The sequence below is a fragment of the Hoplias malabaricus genome, chromosome X1, assembly GCF_029633855.1.
Source record: "Hoplias malabaricus isolate fHopMal1 chromosome X1, fHopMal1.hap1, whole genome shotgun sequence".
Taxonomy (NCBI): domain Eukaryota; kingdom Metazoa; phylum Chordata; class Actinopteri; order Characiformes; family Erythrinidae; genus Hoplias; species Hoplias malabaricus.
In genome coordinates this window covers 1,902,145-1,925,055 of record NC_089818.1, presented here as the reverse complement: position 1 = coordinate 1,925,055, position 22,911 = coordinate 1,902,145, and the positions used below count along the sequence as shown (strand labels likewise).

The following is a 22,911-nucleotide window of genomic DNA, read 5'->3' as shown; positions in this document are numbered from 1 at the left end:
ATGAATGAATTTGTGGCACTGAAGACTTTAATAAAGGATTAGTGTTATATTGATGTATTCTAAAAGACCATCCATATACTTCTGCATCTTTATATTATATTTTATTTATATTATAACCTCATGACCTGCCCCTTTATGCTGCTCTGGTTTAATTCTTTTCTACCATGTGCTGCTTTTGGCCCACTTTCCTTACTGCCCAGTGATTGGCCCAATCTCTGTTGTTCTGTAATCTGATTGGTCAATGGGACAAAAGCCCTGTAGGTTCAGAAGACACTTGTTGGGGATTAGTGAACGCTGCTGGTCAGAGAAAACACACACGTACACTGCATATAAACACAGGCTTAGTCTGTGCAGATGTGTACGTCGCTGTATGTAGATCACGCAGCAAGGGGTAAACATCCTGTATAATGTTCCCATCTGGATACAGACGTGCTCTGAGAAATGTTGCTGCCTTTGGGGTCATCCTCTTTTGAGGTAAACACACACCGTGTGACACTGGATGAGACTTTGTGGCTCCTCGGGTACAGACTTACCTAATTCCTCAAACAACGCACTACATCAGTCTCACACTGCCCCTATCAGAGGCTATAATCTTATAGGCTAAGGTTAAGCCAAATAAACAGCAGTGGGGATGTTCGCAGGTCTGGTGCTCGCCAAAATGATTGTGTTTTTAAAGAACAAATGCAGTGAAATTTCTGAAAATGGTATAAAATTCCGATCTGTGGTTCATCTGCTGTTCTCCTGCTCATTTATTATCTGTGGATGACAGAAATGTCTTTTCCCCCGGTCGGCTTCTGGGTAGCGTTCAGTAAATCACGTACCTGATGTGAGCATGTGCTAGGGCCACAGCTAAAAAAAAAACACAGAACCTGCCATTCTCTGCAGTTATGAGTGAGTGTGTGTCGCCCTGTGAAGGACTGGCGCACCCTCCACACAGGGTGTGTTCCCGCCTTGCGCCCAGTGATTCCGGGTAGGCTCCATCCTCTACTGGATAAGGGTTACAGACAATGAACGAAAGAAAAGTGTAAACAAAAACTCATTCATTTATTTTTAATAAACACTGAACACAGGTTGTGTTCTCCCTGTGTCCGCATGGGTTTCCTCCGGGTGCTCCGGTTTCCTCCCACAGTTCAAAAACCGTTGGTAGGTGGATTGGAGGCTCAAAAGGGTCCGTAGGTGTGTGTGTTGTCCTGTGAAGGACTGGCGCCCCCTCCAGGGTGTATTCCCGCCTCGCGCCCAATGATTCCGAGTAGGCTCCGGACCCACCGCTGCACTGAACTGGATATAGGTTACAGATAATGAATGAATGAATGAATGAATGAATGAACACAGGTCCAGACCCAACCACCACATGAGGAGGGCATCGTCGTCCAGCATCAGGTTCAGTTTCTGAAAGCAGAGGGTGAACACACACTACATCCTTCTCTGATGAGGTGTTTTTTGAAGGCTCTTTTAAGCTGTAATAATGTTTGAGATGTGCGTGTTACAGACACCTCTGACCATTTCTGAAATATTTTTTTAGATATAATTTGCGGTTATTTGTCATTGTACAATGAAACGTGTCTTCTGCATTGAACCCGTTTGTGAACATAAAACACACACTAGTGCACTAGGGTCTTTGAACACACACCCAGAGCAGCAGCCATTCAATGACCATCCAGTCAAACCAACCACCTTTCAGCCCTAAGCCCTCTTCTCTAACCATTAGGCCATGGATGCACTGTTTTAAAACATGGATAGTTCAATGTTTTAATGAAGGGGCAAATGTTGAAGCACTTTGTTTTCTGTTGTAACTGCACTGTTACAGTGTGGTACAGTGTTAGAAACAGCATCTCCTGTTAATTCCTACACTGCAGTTTAGGACGGTCAGGGTTTTCCTTCTTCTCCCCCTCCCCCTCACTCTCTGTGTTTTGAAGTGATCTGTTGCCAGGTGTGTTGCTACCGGGCAGGTGTTCATCCTGCTGTACAGGTACTTTATGTAAATACACACACACACACACACACACACAGAGCATCCTAAACTGGAAAATACAGAGTCTGACCAGACATTCATGAGTTAATATTTTAAATGTATAATTTTTTTTGTGTGTGTGTGGGGGGTGGGGGGCGTATGTATGTGTGTGCGGTGAAGTCTACAGTCATTTCATGTAAATGTGTGATTTCATCATCTGATTTTAAAACACATTCACAGCAGAAGTATTATTATCACACACTGGAAAAGACCTTACAGTAACCTCCTAAAAGACATTGCAGGTAATTCTCTCTCTCACTCTCTCTCTCTCTCTCTCTCTCTCACACACACACACACAGCAGAACTATGGCAGGGTGTGTGTGTGTGTGTGTTTAAGCAGGATCTTCATGAGGTTGAAAGGCAGAACACACACATTATTTTTAGCCTTGGTCATGTGACTCTGGATCTTTGTCCTATTGGTTATCCTGACTCTGAATGTTTATATGCATAACAAGCACTTTGATATTCCGTTATGAAGGTCTATAGGGGTGTGTGTGTGTGTGTGAAGGGCAGAAGAGGAGAGAAGGAAAGAAAAAGGGAGTGAGAGGGAGAAACGGAGACAGAGGAGAGAGGACGACAGAGAGCCAGGGTTATTTTTTGCTGCTCTCAGGTTGCTCTGTGTAGAGCTACAGCTGTCCCCTGTTTCTATTTTTATTTCCTTCTCAGCCCCATTGTGTTTCAGTGGTGATCAGCAGTGATCTCATTAATTCATCTCACTACTCATTGATTAATTGTTCAGAATCCTGGAGCTTTGGGACACATCTGAGGGTTGTCAGTGATCCTGAACTCATTCAACATCAGCTTCTGATTTTCACAAAGCTCTGGCTGAGTTCCATTAAATTCTCACAGCAGTGTTCCAGTGTCTAGTGTAAAACTTTCCCAGAAACACAGACACTCTTTCTGCAGTAAAGAAGAACGCCCTTCATTTCAGGAGAATCACTGGATCAGCAGGTGTCTGCTATGTTTTGCCGACACGCAAAGACCTGCCACAGCAGACGGTATTTGTGCTCGATATCTTGTCCCAGAAATAATCGTGATAAACAATATTATTGTCATTTTAAGACCATTTTATGCCACTGATAAAAAGATAATAAAGCAGTTACCCCGCTTTAAAGAGCAACAAACATTTTGCCAAAAAATTCTATATTAAGAATAGTCTGACATTGAAAATAGAATATAAATGTGTTCAAATATTCTACATAAATAAAACGCAGATTAATTTTTGAATGGGTTTTTAAGCAAATCCACATAATGGCTCAAGAATAGAGAGATGAGGAAAAAAAGCACAGAACAGAACAAAACCACTGTCTGAAATGTTCATTGTTGCCTGCTGATATTCATTGTTGTGTAATGGGTGATACTGTAGTTCCATGTCACAGAACAGCGAGGAGAGGGGGGTATTCTCTGATTGTGGAACTCTCTGAAGGAGAATGAGGCTCTAAATGTAACTAAAGTCCAGCCGCTCCTCTGATATCACTGCAGACTGGTGCAGAGCTGCTACAGAGCGGTGTTCTGATGAAGTATCAGGGTCTTGAAGGGTCGCCTGAAGCTCAGCTTCAAGGGGCGAGAGGACACTCAGAAACAAGGGGGAGGGGGGAAAAATGAGAAATGGGACTGGGCCTTAGTCTCAGTTCAGGGCTACACCCTCAGTACTTAGTCTTAGCTCTCAGTCCTGTGTTTTCGTTTTAACCCTTGATCTCCATCCCTCAGTCTCAGTCAGTGTTACAGTCACAGTCCTCGATCTTTGACTCTGTCCTCAGTCTGAGTCACAATTTCACCCACAGCTCTATTTAACAGTAAGGTTAGAGTGTAATCACACTCAGTGATATGAGTTATGCTCAGAACGTATTTGCTTTACCATTTAAGGTGTGAACTGGAATTCATCTGCAAAATATTAGCGATAATATGAATATTTGTGTCTTTCTTTGGTTAGAAAGCATTCATAACCCTTTTTCTGAAGTGTGCCTCTGTAAAATCTCCACTTCACATGGTATACAGCCCCCCCAACCACCCCTTGGCCCTACCCCTCTTTCCCAAAAAGAATTCAAAAAGCATGCCTACCCCTAGGGGTAGGGCTAAGGGCAAGGGGTGAAATGGGATTGGGCCTTAACCCCAATTTATACTTTTGTATCGGACCTAACACGCCCCTCTCCAGAAATGTAACTCTGCGTGCCATAGACGCAGACCGCAGACTGTGATTGGTCAGTAGTGGGAGGGACATTGTTGAAGTTGAACTGAAGAAGTACAGGAACATGAGCTCTTCTCCTCCACACACAGAGAGACAGACAGCAGCACATTCACAGACAGAGACCTCCTCAGACACGGGGTGGATGCCAGGGACCAATGAACATGTTGAACAAAGGAAAAATACAGAGGTCTCCGGGGGAAAATAACAAGAAGTGGGACCTCGCGGCGCTTTAAATTTGTTACTTTCCAGGCACCTCGTGATCTCTGCTCTGTCCCAAACAACACCCTCCTCCCTACAGAGTGCACTTTAGAGATGTATCAAAGCAATTTTACTGCACCACTACACAGAGTAGAGAAAGATGTTTGAGACTCAGCCCCTGGTGTTGTGGCGGTGTAATTGCAGAGCGATGCAGATAGCATATAACAGAGAGTGAGGATTGAGACTATAACTGAGACCAAAACCTGAGGTCACTCTTCTGAAAATGTCTCTTAATCAGTAGTTTGACTTTAATTTCAGGCTGTGGACCATGTGAGTGATTGCTGTCTAAACTTTAAGCAACACATTCATTCACACAGCAGACCTTACCGGAAATGTTCTGGATTTTTCAGATGGTGCTATTTTGCGCATGTGTGTGTGTGGGCAATAACTGGCTGTAGAGTGTCTGAATAAGCTTGTGACCTACATACAGTTTTATTATGCCATATGACAACATGTTCTGGATAGAGAGAGAGGAAAGAGGGGGTGGGTAAGAGACAGAGAGAGAGAGGGAGATTGTGGTGGTTTAGATTGAATCTATATTTTTCTTTCTTTCTCTCTCTCTTTCTCTCTTTTTCTCTCTCTCTCTGTGTGTGTGTGTGTGTGTGTGTGTACTCTGTTGTGAAGCAGAGTCAAAGGAAGTGACATATCTGGACCAGAAAGTGTGTCATATGTAAATATTCTAATAACTGTACAATGAATTATTCTGTGTGTGTGTGTGTGTGTGTGTGTGTGTGTGTGTGTGTGTGTGTGTGTGTGATTATTAAAGCCACACACCTGGAGAAGTTGCTGTACTTGTCATTGTAGGATGTTTCTCAGGTTGATGTGTGATTTAATTAAAACCCCTCAGCTGTGAGTCTCTTGCTGAAGCGCCGCTGACACACACCCTACACACACACTCACACAGACACACGACTCTCCATCAGCTCACATTCTGGGCTTTTAAACTTGTACATTAATAAATGTAATACATTTGTATTCGTATACATTTCTTATTTTGTGAATGTGATTCGATGCATGGACTACATTCAGAGATAGAGACTTGTGTTGACTCACCTCCGTATTCTTCAGTGTTGTGTTCTTTTATTTATTTATTTTATTTGTTTAGTTTAGTTTTTTATGGTGGATTTTTAGAGCTGAATTATTAACAATGATTAAATATAGTTAAATATTTATGGCTTTTTTAGAAACACTAATTTTACACTTAAATTGTATGGTTACATTTTCCTGGCTGAAAGTGTTCAATCAAATTCTTAAATGAACATAAATGGACTGTATAAATATGAATTTTAGATGGGAAAATTTTGGTGGTAAACTGCTGACTGTTCAGTTCTGTATGAATGCTGTTAGGGCTGGACATTAATTAATTACCAGTATAAATATCACAATATAAAGTGTTTCAATAACAATGATATGATATTTTAACACATTTACAGAATTTCATTACACATTATTTACAGTGTCTGTGACTGACAGTTCAGGACTCAATTTTAAAATTTTGTTTAAAAATATCAATATTGACAAATCCCAGAGGTAGTTGATGGAGGCTGATGTCGTGTTGCGTTCAGTTCAGTTTTATTGTTCACATCGATATCTGAATCGTATCGTATCAACCAAAATAAAGAAAAATATCATGATTAAAATTGTGGCAGTATCGTCCCGCTCTAAATGCTGAATATTAAGCATTTCTTTGAAGCAGTCCTCTTTTCTGACTTTTCTTTTCTGTCGTTTAGACCTGTGTCTTTGGAAAACATTTTTTTGGTAAACCCTCCTCCGTCCTGGAGCTCATCTGAGAGCAGCATGAGGAAGTAACCTGATGTTTAATGGAAGCTCTGAGCTGAACCTGTTTTCCTACTGATCTCCTGAACATCCCTGGAATTATGTGTGGATATATTGTATAAGTCATGCTCCACTGCGTGTGTGTGTTTTATTTTCAGCTCACTGAAGCCTGACCTTGTGACCTAAAATTAAGAGTATGATATCTGATGTTATATTTGGTTATATTTCATTGCATTTATTCCCTGTGTGTGTGTGTGTGTGTGCGTGTGTGTGTGCTCTAACTCTTTATGTTAAGCTCACTGAATTCTAGCCCAGTGACCTAAATAAAAGAGGGTGAAATTGGATGTTACATTCTCTTATATTCCATTTTATTATTTTCTCTCTCTCTCTCTCTGTGTGTGGGTTGTTGGGGGTACAGCAGTGATGCACAAAATAATTGATTTAATTGTTGTGATTCTAGAAGCGTGAATGGAGTTGAGAGAAAGCACATCTGGAAAGATAACAATGCCTGTGGCTGCATCCTTAGTCTGAATCTCTCTCTCTCTCTCTCTCTCTCTCTCCCCCCACTCCCTCCTGGTAAGTGTGAGGGGGCGTGGTCTCAGGGGAAACATCCCTCCCTGTCCTCATTTCCTTTTTCCACTGGGGAGCCAATCACACTGCTGTTGTCATGGTCACTACTGTGAGAGAATACTGGGATGCCGCTCTTGTAGCATTTATGCTTAATGAAACCAAACATTAATCCAAACCGAGAGAGAGAGGGAGAGATGGAGGGAGAGAGAGAGAGAAACAGAGAAAGTAGTTTCATGTTATGTTGTTTTTTAGTGATTTGTTTACAGTAAGAATGTCGTCGTGGTTAAATCCTGGGACGCTGTTTTTGTCGCCTGATGGTCATTAAGAGGATTTGTGGAGAGGAGCACAACCCTTGCTCAGAAACCGAAAGGAATCTAGTCCTTTATTTGATTTATTCCTCATTTTTCATTGGGCGTTGACTGCACACTATGGACTGTTCTATAAAATACAGGATTAGTTTGTTTAAAGGAACACTATGTAATATTTTAAAATTAAAATTACAGCTTCAGAATCATTGTGTTGCTCCACTGAGCTGTAATGAGGAGAATAGATCCTCTGATTTGCTACTCTTGGCTCAGCACTGCAGAAACGGCACTATGTAACATTCAGAGGAGAGTTAGAACCACACCTCCTCCCCACTGATTTCAATACAGTGCTATATAAAGTAATTACACTGGGGGTGGGTCCCAGGAGTGAAACCTAAATCTTACCTAGTGTTCCTTTAAGCTGCAGCGATGGCTGACTGTGGTCTAATCACTGCTAGCTTTAAAGCATCTGTCTGTTTGTCTGATTTACTCTGGCAGGTGACATCACACAGAAAGGCTACGAGAAGAAAAGAGCCAAACTTATTCGAGCTTATCTTCCTCACGTACCAGGTAGTACACACATACACACACACCTCCTGTTGTAAAGGTCAGTTACATTGGCAGTAGATCACCTGTTTTGGGTAATAAACCAATCCGTGTTGATGGAAGTTTTAACCCTGAGAAGTAACAGATATTCCTGAAAGTGTCTCCGGTTCCTCTGCTGTTCTTGTGGAGCTGTGAGAGGGAAACAGGACCTAGTTTCCCAGAAACATTTTTACCATGGGTTAGGGTGGAACACAGTGAAATTCAGCTCTGCTTACCTTTACGCACCCCCCCATCTCTGCTGCCCCCCACAGACACATCGCCTTCTGCACAGGCAACGCTGAGCAATTCTTTCAGGGTTCACCCACAGTTAATGATAAAATCATCTTAACAGGGAGAGAGAGTGTTCAGTGTGATGCTCACCCTACTACTTAAGGATCTTAAGGAAACCCAGCCCCGATCTTTAAACTTCAGACCTTACAGTGTTTCAGGCAGAACTCACTGTCACTATTTTTCTTCATGCCCTGACAGTGGGGGCAGAGTGTAGAGCTCTGGTCACACCTTCTTCATCATCGTCTTCCTCCTCTCGTTACCAACGGCGACGCTCCACAGGTTCACGGGACGAGAGATACCGCTCAGGTAACACGTGCACAAATATACACACACATACAGTTATACACACTCAAACACACACACACACACACACACAGATAAGTTTATACAAACTCCATGTTCAGAAAACTCAGGATGAAGAGCGAATTGTAAATGCAACAGAATGCAATGATATTCAAAAAATGTAAACACTAGGGGGTGGTTTCCCAGTCAGAGACTAAGCCTAGTCCTGGACTATACAAAAGAAATGATCCAGGACTAGGTTTAATCCCTGTCTCTGAAACCAGCCACATATTTAAATCAGTGCAAAGACAATATTTCAAATGTTAAAACTGAGAAATATTATTATATTTTTAAATAACATATGTCTGCTTTGAATTTGATACCAGCAATACGTTCCAAAGCACTTGGGAAGGGGGGACACAATGTGTGGTAAAACTGTGTAATGCTACAAAAAATTTGGCAACAGGTCAGTGACATGATTGTGTTTGAAAAGAGTGCCTTAGAGAACCTGACTCTTTCATAAATAAAGATGAAGGAGGGTTTCACTTCTCTGTGAAAGACTGCACAGGCAAAAAATGCAAGAACAACATTTGGCAACTTAAAAAGGTAAAGAGATTTTGTCATCTACAGTATATATTATCATTTAAAGATGCAGATAATTAAAAGGAAAAGGCCCAAAACCGGTATTGGCTTGTCTTCTGACCCTCAGGGGGTACGTCATTAAACACAGACACAATTCTGTAGTAGAAATCACTGCAGCGTAGGGATTGACGGTATCCACACTTTCTATATCATCATACCGAAATATTATCACATTGTATGTTATTACAGTGGGGTGGGGGTGAGGGTGCACTGTGGGGCTGCATGAACCTCATATCTGTGAGTGTGGGTCGAGTGAAGGGTTTTCAGCACTTTGCAGTTCAGCTCAGCACAGCCCAACTGTACACTGACGTGTTGACGATAAAAACCTGTTTCTGTTAGAGAGCAGATCTCAGTGTCTGGTGCTGGAGGAACAGAGAAGTTGTAAATTCAGTGAAATAAGATGGTTCTACAGTGTTTAGAAGCACAGCTGGTGCTAACAGACACTTGTGGTTCACATCACAGCAGGTGATTTTCCAATGAAGTGAGGCTCAAAGCACACACCTTTAGAGATAAAGCCTCATATCCTCAGAATCTTTTCAGCTTCATCCCTCTCTGTTTTAACCCAAACTCAGCTCTAAACTCACACTGTGGGGGGACACTGGGCTTGTGTTTTATCCCCCATACATTTACAGAGTGTGACATCAGCAGTCAGTGAGCTCCCACAGCGCCCCCTCTCTGTGGCTCTCTTTAAAAGCACTTGAATGAAATTTATGGCCTTGTTCTTAAAGACACAAATCAGAAATTTAACACACCACACACATTATAAAACCAGCAGTGTAAAGTATTACAGTTATACCGCCCACCCCTACCAGGCTCAGAAACATTCCCACAACCATTGTATGTAAACACATCATCACTGCAGCCACAAATGCACGTTAAAGTTTGAGTTATGATGTGTTCCAGATGTTCTGTGATGTTCTTTGTTGTTCCCTGTTCCAGATGTTCACTCAGAGGCAGTGCAGGCTGCTCTGGAGCGTCAGTGCGAGAGGAAGATGGCTGTCCCCATGCCGTCCAAGCGCCGTTCTCTAGTTGTCCAAACATCTATGGAGGCGTACACACCACCAGGTCAATGTCAGAGGGAGGAAACGATTTGTGTGTGTGTTGAGGCTATAAATCCTAAATAATGAGGTCTCATGTTTTTTATGTATTACAGCATCCCACATCAACAAACCAAACTACAGTGGGATGTAGATCTGTTTTGACTGACCACATACACACACACACAGTTATAAACAAACACCTACACAGAAAACACGGCTTCCTACACAGATTAAATGTGGTTTGAGCAGCTCTGTGTAGGTGTGGAGTGTGTGTCAGTGAAGGAACAGCACTGTCCTCCCCCTTAAGATTGAGGCTGTGATTGTGGTTAAGGTTAGGGTTAAGACAAGTGGTTAGATCAGGGTGAAGAATAGTTTAATCCGAGTCAGTCAGCTTTATACATCTATTTTGTACTTTTTTTTGAAATACTAAAATAGGAAATGCTTTTGATGGATTTTATAATGTTTAAAACTCTTTAATGCAGTGGTTCTCAAACTGAGGAACTCAGAACTTGAGAAATGTACTGCTTCATTAAGGAAATTGTTAATAACTGAACGTCTAAGTTTTCTTGTGTAAATTACATGTTTCACAGTTTTCAGAATGATGCCCCAATGCAATTCATTTGTGTTAAAAAACAAAACAAAACAAGGGCTACGTTTACGCTGTAGTTTATCTCTGAGGGAAGGAGGGAGACCGAGTTCCCCACTTTTTTCCAGGATTTGGACCCCAGTATTTTGAGAAATCCATGTAAAGAAAGCCCAGTTTCGACTGTTTACTGGACGTAAGCAAAGCCTAGAGACAGACGAGAGCAATTTGAACTCAATTACAAGAAGAGCAAAGCGGAAACGAGAAAAATATCCGAGACAATGCCTGAGAAATCTTTCAGAGCCCTGGACTAAATCAAGGGGGAAAAATTCATAGAAACAAAGCGAGAATTCTGTACACGTGAGACACAATAGAAGTAAACGCTCAGCTGGAGGAAAACAACATGGCTGTTCTTCTCATCATTAGAGTCTTTAAACACTGTTTAACCCAGCGCTGTTCTCAGGGTTAGATTGACATACTCTTTTTTCAAAACACTTATTTCCCATGAATGATGTTCTCAAAAATATATAATTGTGTTTAAAACATTCATAATAATTTGTAGCAATTATGTTTGAATTATTTTGTGTAAAGCGTGAACATTAATTAAATGTCAATAAAAACATGCTAAAATTCAAGCGAGACATTGCCCTATGCCCCCCACCTGCCCATGGAACAGAGGGAGAACCTGGGGCACATGTTCCAGGGGTAAGACTCATAGGTGGTACTTGGAGGTTTTGATTTGATAACTGGTGGCACTTGGTCTAAAACGTTTGGGTGTTTATTGTGCAGATTCTTCGTCTGGTTCCGAGGGGGATGGTTCTCTGGGTCGTGGAGGAGGAGCTGGAGTCGAAGCCTGGATCAGCCAAGCTCTGCGTGGATCATCTTCATCAACAACATCATCGTCATCATCACACAGCAACGGGTCTGCTAATGCAGCACGCCTCGCAGAGAACCACACACACCCTTACAGCAGTGAGTACACACAGAGTAACCCACTCTTTAGTCTTCAGGGAGAGTCTGGTGCCTTTCGCCACCTAAACGCCACCTAAACCAAAAACTAGCGCTCCCCAGCGCTGCTAATGAGATGTTTATATCTAGTCGATATCAGACTGATGTGGTTAATGGACTGTGAATGGCAGAGTGAGAAGAGAATTAGCTGCAGCTTCAGACCATTAATGAGATATAAAGGTATTGATCACTGATCAATCAGAGCTTTTTACACACACACACACACACACATGCATACACACGAACAATACTATTTTTATTACTATTTACACAGATGCATTCTTTCTCTCCCTACTGCTCCAGTCGGGCCTATAGCTCACCTGTCCCTGAAGAGGCGGGGCTTGCGAGAGATGGGCGTGTCTTTAGAGAACGGAAACATGGGTCGACGCTCATACGATTATCAGTCTGACAGGCCGTGGTCATCGCTGGATTCTGAAGGTTAGAATCTGATGTTAAATTAAACCTAACACTCCCAGATGTCCTCCAGCACAGCCCAGTGGTTAAAAACAAACCACAAAAACACATCCATTTTTTAAATATAGATATATATATATATATATAATTATGTAGGGCCACACAGTGGCGCTGCAGGTAGTGTCTCTCACAGTTCCAGGGTCCTGGAGGTTGTGGGTTTGAGTCCCACTCCGGGTGACTGTCTGGGAGGAGTGTGGTGTGTTCTCCCTGTGTCTACATGGGTTTCCCCCGGGTGACTGTGAGGAGTGTGGTGTGTTCTCCCTGTGTCTGCGTGAGTTACCTCCGGGTGACTGTCTGTGAGGAGTGTGGTATGTTCTCTCTGTGTCTGCGTGGGTTTCCTCCGGGTGACTGTCTGTGAGGAGTGTGGTGTGTTCTCCCTGTGTCTGTGTGGGTTTCCTCCGGGTGACTGTCTGTGAGGAGTGTGGTGTGTTCTCCCTATGTTTGCATGGGTTTCCTCTGGGTGCTCCGGTTTTCTCCCATGCTCCAAAAACACACGTTGGTAGGTGGATTGGAGACTCAAAACTGTCCGTAGGTGTGAGTGTGTGACTGAATGTGTGTGTTTTGCCCTGTGAAGGACTGGCACCACCTCCAGGGTGTGTTCCCGCCTTGTACCCAGTGATTCCGGGTAGGCTCCAGACCCAACGCCGCCCTGAACTGGATAAGGGTTACAGATAATGAATGGATGAATGAATGAATATAATTGTATTATATACAATTGTACATTATTTTCAAAATAACTTAGAACCACATTATTATTATTAATTTTGGTCTGATATTGAAAATAAGTTGGAAACAGACACAGTAAAGAACAGTAAACACAAATTGTTTGTTTTTATTTGTTATTTACTTATTTATTTGTGTGTAACGATGCAGACAGTCACCCGGCACCTCCAGACATCACAAGCTACACATCAGATGCACCTTCCGTGGAGCAGCAGGTCGCCATGACGACCAAACCCCTGCCCAAATATGGCAATGCTGAGCTCATGGAGACAGGAGACGGTGAGAAAACATCTGTTTGTGTTTGTATATGTTTGTGATTGTTTGTGAATAGAGTCAGTGAAGACTGTGATGCTGCTGCGGCATCTGTTTGTAAAATCAAATACTTTTCCACATTTGCAGCTCACTGTGTAACACAAGGCTGCACCTCAGTCAAAATGTTTTGGTGATAAATGACTCTCTGCAGCGTTGTTAATGACATTCTTTGTCCAATGTGTTTATATTTAGTCCTCTACACAGCACAGATTCAGCTGAAAAACTGGAGCCTGTCTTTGGTTCTTTGATAAAAATTCATTTAATTGTGTGTGTGTGTGTGTAAGGAGTTCCAGTGAGCAGTCGTGTTTCTGCTAAGATCCAGCAGCTGGTGAACACTCTGAAGCGACCAAAGAGACGTCCACTTAGAGAGTTTTTTGTGGAAGACTTTGAGGAACTGCTGGAAGGTGTCCTCACACACATCTGAACACATTCTTTTGTTTTATGTTAGATTCATTAAAGACTAAGCACCACTTAATGGACCTCCATGAATATTCCACATTATTGTAGTTACTGACAGATATAAGTATGAATTAAAATGAAAATAGCAGCTTAATTTGCTTTAAAACTGACAATTTTATGAAATTGACGGAAAAACCCGAGCTCGCTACGGAAATTCTTGAACGCGACCGTGACGTCACTGGTGGACCTCAGCTGAACAACGCCGTGGTAAAACACTGTTATGACTGACTGTTATGACAGTATCTAGCTAAATAACCAACATTATTCATGACAGTAGCCTAGCAATAAGCTAAACTCAAATGTAGAGGTACCGTTATTCTTGTAAATGTGATCGAAGTCGAACTCGAATTCATCCGACACTATAAACCTCCGTAATGCAGCTACGTAGCCGAGTATAATCTGAGCCACCGAGTTTAGCGAGTCAAGCTAACGTTAACTAACACCAACTAAAACAGGCGAAGTGAGTGTCCTTACCCTGTTTACCTCCATGTTACAGAGGCTCTTGAACACCTTTCGTTGGTGTCCTTACATGCCCATATTGTTGGAAAAGCGCCAGTGAAATGAGCTACAGATAACGGAGTGAGCGGAGGGTCCATCCAAAGTGCCCGTTTAAAGTGGACAAATTTAGTCCATTTTCTGGATATTTTGGGATCTTTGGGCCATTTGTTCACAGATGTCCCACTGTACATTGAATGATTGCAGCCAAAAACAACACACCTTTTCCTCATTCTGCATTAAATTAAGTGCAGCTTCTAGAGTTGTTGTCCACCATCTACGTCACAGGCAAGACGCCTATTAGAGTTTCCCAACACCGCTGGGGGGGGGGGACCAACGGTCTTTTAAACCTTATTCCTTCAATTAGTAAGAAATAACATGTTTTCTGACTATCAATAAACACAAGTTAGGAACTTAAACTCCACTGGATTTATTTGTTTGACACTTTCATATCAGCTAGTGCTTAGCTTTTAAATGTAACCTGCTCTTTGCAATTTCTCTCGCAGTGCAGCAGCCCGACCCCTCGCTACCACGTCCAGAAGGGGCAGAGTCAACAGTAAGTCAAGGGGAGGAGCTTTGTGCTTTGAAGAATTGCCCCGCCTCCCTGGAGGCAGCCCTTCAGCGCTGGGGGGCCATTGCCCCGAAAGCACCATGTCTCACCATCACACACACCGGCACCAAACAACCGTACACACTCACGTATGGTACGTAAAGAAAAAACCATTTCCCAAACAGCAAAAATACCCACACACCCACACCTAAAAACAGGTCAGATACTGTTATCTGATCAGATTCTCTCTTTCTCTCTCTCTCTCCCTCCCTCTCTCTGTCTCTCTCCTTCCACCTCTCTCTCTCTCTCTCTTTCTCCCTCCCTCTCTCTCTCTCTCTCTCTCTCTCTCTCTCTCTCTCTCTCTCTCTCCAAATTCTTCTCTCTATCTTGCACTTCCTCCTGATATTCAGGAGTTCAGGTTATTATGGGATATCTTTATTAGCGGCTCCATTTCTCACTGTTATTTTTAAACCGACGCAGTCATATGGTCATGTTACAGATACACACACACACACACACACACACACACACACATAAACAAACAAACCACACTTAGGCACTGATACATTTACTTGATGAAGTTAGTTAATGTGAAATCTGTTCATTTGTGTGTGTGTGTAGGTAAGCTCTGGTCCAGGAGTATGAAAGTGGCCTATTACATCCTCCACAAACTCGGAACCAAACAGGAGCCAATGATCCGACCCGGAGACAGAGTGAGACTAACTTGATCGTTGCTTGATTCATAACTATTTTCAGAGTCTTTCAGAGTTTTTGAACATTAAGCATGAGTCTGTACATAACTCCAATAATATAATGTAGGGTTTAATTAAAGGTCATGTGACAAATGAAACCACACATGAAAGAAAAATATGTAACTGTGTGTGTGTCTGTCAGGTGGCACTGGTGTACCCCAATAATGACCCTGCGGCTTTTATGGTGGCGTTTTACGGCTGTCTGTTGGCAGAAGTGGTCCCTGTGCCCATCGAAGTTCCTCTCACTAAAAAGGTTTTGCAACTAATTGACAAAGGAGTCTTTTATCATCAGACTTCATCTGTTATTCCTCCTCATTCTCTTTTTTAATCTCTCTCTCTCTCTCTCTCTCTCTCTCTCTGTAGGATGCTGGGAGTCAGCAGATCGGTTTCCTATTGGGGAGTTGTGGTGTTGCTGTAGCGCTGACGAGTGATGCCTGTCACAAAGGACTTCCCAAGAGCCTCAGTGGTGATATCATGCAATTCAAAGGTCAGGAGGTCACCTGAGGAATTGATATGTCAATAGTTCAGAAGTGTACACCGTAGAGTTGTTAAATAATTACAACACTATTCTTCGAATAAACATGAATTCTAGTATTTCTTAGTTTTTTTATGTATCTGTGTATGTATGTATGTGTGTGTGTGTGTGTGTGTGTGTGTGCAGGTTGGCCGAAGTTGCTGTGGGTGGTGACAGATTCAAAACATTTGTCCAAACCTCCTCGAGAGTGGTATCCTCTCATTAAAGATGCCAACAATGACACCGCCTACATCGAGGTAAATCTGTGTGTGTGTGTGTGTGTGTGTGTGTGTGAGAGAGAGAGAGAGAGAGAGGTTGTGTATATAATATATTTTAGAAATGAGAGAAGTTGATTGATTGATTGATTCGATTGACAGTATAAGACGTGTAAGGACGGAAGTGTTCTGGGCGTGACAGTGACAAGGATGGCCATGCTCACACACTGCCAAACACTCACACAAACCTGTGGATACAAGGAAGGTAAGACACACATACACACCCACACACACAAACTGCATGTGTATGTATGTGCTGGATTACCTTACAATCATATTTGTGTTGGTGATTTGCCTCACTGTGTGTGTGTGTTTCAGCTGAGACACTGGTGAATGTGTTGGATTTTAAGAAGGATGTGGGACTGTGGCATGCCATTCTCACGGTGAGGACAATTTATTTAATAAACAGCTGTATTTGCCATATTTACACTGTAACTTATTATTATTAATAATTACATGAATACATAATCAACCCTCCAGCTTACTCTCTCTCTCTCTCTCTCTCTCTCTCTCTCTCTCTCTCTCTCTCTGTTACTCTCTCTCTCTCTCTCTCTCTGTTTCTCTTTCTCTCTCTCTCTCTGTTACTCTCTCTCTCTCTCTCTCTCTCTCTGTTTCTCTCTTTGTGTGTCTCTCTGTCTCTGTGTGTCTCTGTCTCTCTCCTCATTCTTTTTTAATTTCTCTCTCTCTCTCTCTCTCTCCTCCTCCTCATTCTCTTTTTTAATCTCTCTCTCTCCTCATTCTCTTTTTAATTTCTCTCTCTCTCTCTCTCTCTCTCTCTCTCTCCTCCTCCTCATTCTCTTTTTTAATCTCTCTCTCTCCTCATTCTCTTTTTAATTTCTCTCTCTCTCTCTCTCTCTCTCTCTCTCTCTCTCTCTCTGTGTGTGTGTAGAGTGTGCTCAGTATGCTCCATGTGGTCAGTGTTCCCTATGCTCTAATGAAGGTGAACCCATTATCCTGGATCCAGAAAGTCTGTCAGTACAAAGGTACACACTGACACACTGTCCACATTGTAGTTGTGGTAAAAAGAGGCACTGATACAGTGATGTGTTTCTGAAAGTGCTCTATTTCTCACTCAGCTGCAGAGATGAAGCTACAGAAATAAATGAAGAAATGATTTGCCCACACCTTTTTTTAATCAGTTTTGTCCAGAGTTTTATGAATGAGATGATGATGATGATGAATACAAATTTTCTTGTTCTCTTTGTGTGTGTGTGTCTGTGTGTGTGTGCGTGCGCGTGTCTGTGTGCGTGTGTAGCTAAAGTAGTGTGTGTGAAAAGCAGAGATCTACACTGGGCTCTGGTGGCACACAAAGATCAGACCGACCTCAATCTGACGTCTCTCCGTATGCTGCTGGTCGCTGATGGGGCCAATCCATGTGAGTGTAAATGTCAGTGACCTACTGTGACATGTTCGTGTGGATGTGAGGAAAAACACATACTAAAACTTCAGTTTTAAAAATAAAGGGTGTATCAGGGAAAGGAGAACGTTTCTCCACAAGTCACATGACATCATTAATCCTCCAATAATGTAATCCGTACCTCCCTTTCTCTCTTTCTCAGGGTCTATCTCGTCCTGTGACGCGTTCCTGAATGTGTTTCAGAGTATGGGTCTGAGGTCAGAGGTCATTTGTCCATGTGCCAGTTCCCCCGAGGCTCTGACTGTAGCAATAAGAAGGTACAGGGGATAAATGTAGTTAAGTATTTAATCGTGTTGTGTATATTCTGTGTTTTCTCTTCAGACCGGGGTAGGGCAGTGATTCTAAGGTTTTGATAGTATATCATATGGAGGAATGTAGTTGTGTAATTATTTGTTTGTGTGTGTGTGTTTTCCTCAGGCCAAATGAGGGCAGTACAAAGCCTCTGGGCCGTGGGGTCCTCAGTTTGACAGGACTCAGTCACAGTGTGATCAGAGTGGACACAGGAGAGAAGCTCTCTGTCCTCACATTGCAGGATGTCGGCCCACCCATGCCCGGAGGTGTGTGTGTGTGTGTGTGAGTGAGTGAGTGAGTGAAAGAAATGAGTGTTATTTTGTGACTGATTTTCTCATGAGGTCCATTGATCTTACGTTCACCTCAGTGGATCTGCACTAGTTTATCACCAGTTTACATGATGAAGATGATGATGTTGGTGGTAATGATGAAGGTGGTGATGATGATGATGATGATGATGATGATGATGAAAGTGATGCTGATGATGAAGATGGGGATGATGAAGGTGATGATGATGGTGATGAAAATGAAGGTGATGATGATGATGGTGATGATGATGTTTATGATGAAGATGATGATGAAGGTGGTAATGATGATTATGATGGTGATGATGATGTTTATGATGAAGGTGGTAATGATAATTATGATGAAGGTGATCATGATGATGATGAAGGGGATGATGGTGGTGATGATGATGTTTATGATGAAGGTGGTGATGATGAAGGTGGTAATGATGACGATGAAGGTGATGATGATGGTGATGTTTTTGATGAAGATGGTGGTGATGATGATGATGATGATTATGTTTATGATGAAGGTGGTGATGATGATGATGGTGGTAATGACGAAGGTGATGATTATGATGAAGATGGTGGTGGTGATGAAGGTGATGATTATGTTTATGATGAAGGTGGTGGTGGTGATGATGATGATGGTGGTAATGATGAAGGTGATGATGATGTTTATGATGAAGGTGGTGATGATGATGATGGTGGTAATGATGAAGGTGATGATTATGATGAAGATGGTGGTGGTGATGAAGGTGATGATTATGTTTATGATGAAGGTGGTGATTATGATGAAGGTGATGATGATGATAGTGGTAATGATGAAGGTGATGATGATGGTGGTAATGATGAAGGTGATGGTGATGATGATGGTGGTAATGATGAAGGTGATGATTATGATGAAGATGGTGGTGGTGATGAAGGTGATGATGATGTTTATGATGAAGGTGGTGATTATGATGAAGGTGATGATGATGATAGTGGTAATGATGAAGGTGATGATGATGGTGGTAATGATGAAGGTGATGATTATGATGAAGATGGTGGTGGTGATGAAGGTGATGATGATGTTTATGATGAAGGTGGTGATGATGATGATGATGATGGTGGTAATGATGAATGTGATGGTGATGATGATGGTGGTAATGATGAAGGTGATGATTATGATGAAGATGGTGGTGGTGATGAAGGTGATGATGATGTTTATGATGAAGGTGGTGATTATGATGAAGGTGATGATGATGATAGTGGTAATGATGAAGGTGATGATGATGGTGGTAATGATGAAGGTGATGATTATGATGAAGATGGTGGTGGTGATGAAGGTGATGATGATGTTTATGATGAAGGTGGTGATGATGATGATGATGATGGTGGTAATGATGAAGGTGATGATGATGTTTATGATGAAGGTGGTGATGATGATGATGATGGTGGTGGTAATGATGAAGGTGGTGATGATGATGATGATGGTGGTAATGATGAAGGTGATGATGATGTTTATGGTGAAGGTGGTGATGATGATGATGATGGTGGTAATGATGAAGGTGATGATTATGATGAAGATGGTGGTGGGGGGATGATGAAGGTGATGATTATGTTTATGATGAAGGTGGTGATTATGATGAAGGTGATGATGATGTTTATGATGAAGGTGGTGATGATGATGATGATGGTGGTAATGATGAAGGTGGTGATGATGATGATGATGGTGGTAATGATGAAGGTGATGATGATGTTTATGATGAAGGTGGTGATGATGATGATGATGGTGGTAATGATGAAGGTGATGATTATGATGAAGATGGTGGTGGGGGGATGATGAAGGTGATGATTATGTTTATGATGAAGGTGGTGATGATGATGAAGGTGGTGATGATGATGATGATGGTGGTGGTAATGATGAAGGTGATGATGATGTTTATGATGAAGGTGGTGATGATGATGATGATGGTGGTAATGATGAAGGTGGTGATGATGATGATGATGGTGGTAATGATGAAGGTGATGATGATGTTTATGATGAAGGTGGTGATGATGATGATGATGGTGGTAATGATGAAGGTGATGATTATGATGAAGATGGTGGTGGGGGGATGATGAAGGTGATGATTATGTTTATGATGAAGGTGGTGATTATGATGAAGGTGATGATGATGAAGGTGGTGATTATGATGAAGATGGTGGTGGTGATGAAGGTGATGATTATGTTTATGATGAAGGTGGTGATTATGATGAAGGTGATGATGATGATAGTGGTAATGATGAAGGTGATGATGATGGTGGTAATGATGAAGGTGATGATGATGAAGGTGGTGATTATGATGAAGATGGTGGTGGTGATGAAGGTGATGATTATGTTTATGATGAAGGTGGTGATTATGATGAAGGTGATGATGATGATAGTGGTAATGATGAAGGTGATGATGATGGTGGTAATGATGAAGGTGATGATTATGTTTATGATGAAGGTGGTAATGATGATGGTGATGATGAAAGTGGTGGTGATGATTATGGTGATGATGATGATGAAAATGACAATAGCTCTCCCTCCCTCTCTCTCAGCGCTGGTGTGTGTTGTGAAACCAGAAGCAGTTCCTCAGTTGTGTAAAACAGATGAGATTGGAGAGATATGTGTATCGTCCGTTGCCACGGGGACATCATACTACGGTTTGACAGGAATGACCAAGAACACGTTTGAGGTTGGGAAATGTTCATAGTCTTTATAAAGAAACAAAAGCATTATTGCATTTCTTTTTATAAATAAATAAATACACACACACACACATGCCGTAGTCTTATGGCTATATCAGCCTTGTTTTCACTGCACATTTAGACACGTTACGAGGGGTGTTCAAATATTTCTCGGTATCAGTATAATCTACTAACCCTAGAGGACATTGTATAATGGTTACAAGAAGTGACACTTAGTTTTATACTGAAAACATCAGCTCATTCTGTACTTTACTACTGTAGCCAAATTTAAACCATTATGAGTATGGAAGCTGTCTCATCAGATTTTGAAATATTACCACCATTAAATATGTAGCACTGAATTTTTTTGCACTGAAATTATGCATCTGAATATAATTGCTCTTGAATAGAAGAACACGTTTTCACTGTTATTATTCAAGGCTAATAAATTCAGATAAAAAATACATTACAAAACATTTCCACAGTTAAATTTCTTCATCTTCAGGATATCAATAGTCTGTTATATTGTGCCTTCAATGAGCCTTTTAGATTTTTGAGACACTCTGAAAATAAAGAGATAATATCCGTGGAAGGAAGCTAAACGTGTAGTTTTTCCAGGGTATGGAAGTTGTGTTCGTATTTCGCCATCTAGAATGCAACTACTGCACCATTTAAGGTGAAAGAGAAAATCCAAATGAATCGACTGCTCATCCTTGGTGTCCCGGATGTGTATCTGAATTTTTTGTAACTCGTATTTGGTATCTGAATTTCGTCTACTGTATTTGAGCAACCTTGAAATATATTGTCTGCATTTTTTAAATCTGAATTTATTAACCTTGAATAATAACAGTGAAAACGTGTTCCTGAAAATTCACAAGTTCTATTCAAGAGCAATTATATTCAGATGCATAATTTCAGTGCAAAAAAAAATCTGTGCTACATATTCAATGGTGGTAATATTTCAAAGATTAGATTTGTTTCCGTGTTATGAGCCCCTGTCCACACAGATCTGGATAGTTTTAAAAACTGAGAGTTTCCTCCCTCTGTTTTTGAAAAGATCCCTGTCCAGGTGAATATGAAAACTTCTGGTAACACCCCTGGTATCTTCTGTAACTGCACCTCTTTGCACATTTATCTTCGCACAGAATCAGAGCATATTAATATCTTCTTAAAGCTTAGGTCCATGCAGCATCTGCAGTCTTCGTATTTATTTATTCACACATCTTCACTGTCCAAAGAAACACATGTATCTCGAGAATAGTGACTTTACAGGAGAAGGAAAAAAGCTTCTTAGCTTTCAGTGTGCGTCAATGTAAAAATTTAATATTCAGAGTCATGTGGGAGCGATTCTATTGGACCGTTCACGAAGTTTAAACACAGTGTGAGAGACAGCTGCTGTGTTTGAATGAAGTAATGAACTAAAAATGGACAAAGACTGAGATACACATTTTTTCTTTTTACTCTATGTGTCTAACTGTGTCGTGCTTTGCTGCTGGCTGCTAAACTTCCTTCATGTCGATAAAGTAACTCTCTGTCTGTCGTCCCCCACTCCCTACTGTAGGTGTGTCCGGTGTTGAGCGGAGGAGTGTGTGTGAGTGAGTGTGTGTTTGTGCGGTCAGGGCTGCTGGGGTTTGTTGGTCCTGGGGGAGTGATCTTTGTGACGGGGAAGATGGACGGACTGATGCAGGTCGGGAGCCGGAGGCACAACAGTGATGACATTGTTGCTACTGCCCTCGCCGTTGAACCCATGAAGTTTGTTTACAGAGGAAGGTGAGTGTGTGTGTGTGTGTGTGGGGGGGGGGGGGATTTAGTGTGTGAGGGATTACACTAAAGCAGTAAACGGAGTTAAGGCTGTTGTAAAGAGCATATTTTCAAACATATTCACAGATTTCAAGACAGAAAAACACACACTGAACAGGGTTCCAGTTCATCACAGGGCATTACACACACACACAAACACACACCCCTTTGGAGCCAGTCCATCTACCAACATGTGTTTTTGAAGCTTGGGAGGAAACCGGATCTCCCAGAGGAAACCCACACAGACCCAGGGAGAACTCCCCACGAATAGTGACCCGAGGCAGGGTTTGAGCACACAGCCCTAATCCCCTTATGTCAGTTGATGTAAC

General features: G+C 41.9%; 1 protein-coding gene across 1 annotated transcript in view; it reads left to right on the top strand.

Moving 5' to 3' along the window:
* Positions 1 to 22,911, top strand: part of dip2cb (disco-interacting protein 2 homolog Cb) — a 36,600-nt gene that overhangs the window by 1,368 nt on the left and 12,321 nt on the right. The window contains exons 2-21 of the mRNA XM_066652086.1: positions 7,607 to 7,678; positions 8,183 to 8,290; positions 9,848 to 9,973; positions 11,321 to 11,503; positions 11,843 to 11,977; positions 12,887 to 13,015; positions 13,333 to 13,452; positions 14,509 to 14,706; positions 15,174 to 15,265; positions 15,447 to 15,557; positions 15,668 to 15,791; positions 15,966 to 16,075; positions 16,196 to 16,298; positions 16,412 to 16,476; positions 16,983 to 17,076; positions 17,349 to 17,468; positions 17,653 to 17,767; positions 17,928 to 18,067; positions 20,654 to 20,790; positions 22,344 to 22,552. Coding sequence (XP_066508183.1) covers positions 7,607 to 7,678; positions 8,183 to 8,290; positions 9,848 to 9,973; positions 11,321 to 11,503; positions 11,843 to 11,977; positions 12,887 to 13,015; positions 13,333 to 13,452; positions 14,509 to 14,706; positions 15,174 to 15,265; positions 15,447 to 15,557; positions 15,668 to 15,791; positions 15,966 to 16,075; positions 16,196 to 16,298; positions 16,412 to 16,476; positions 16,983 to 17,076; positions 17,349 to 17,468; positions 17,653 to 17,767; positions 17,928 to 18,067; positions 20,654 to 20,790; positions 22,344 to 22,552 — 2,491 coding nt within the window. The remainder of the gene's footprint in view (positions 1 to 7,606; positions 7,679 to 8,182; positions 8,291 to 9,847; positions 9,974 to 11,320; positions 11,504 to 11,842; positions 11,978 to 12,886; positions 13,016 to 13,332; positions 13,453 to 14,508; positions 14,707 to 15,173; positions 15,266 to 15,446; positions 15,558 to 15,667; positions 15,792 to 15,965; positions 16,076 to 16,195; positions 16,299 to 16,411; positions 16,477 to 16,982; positions 17,077 to 17,348; positions 17,469 to 17,652; positions 17,768 to 17,927; positions 18,068 to 20,653; positions 20,791 to 22,343; positions 22,553 to 22,911) is intronic.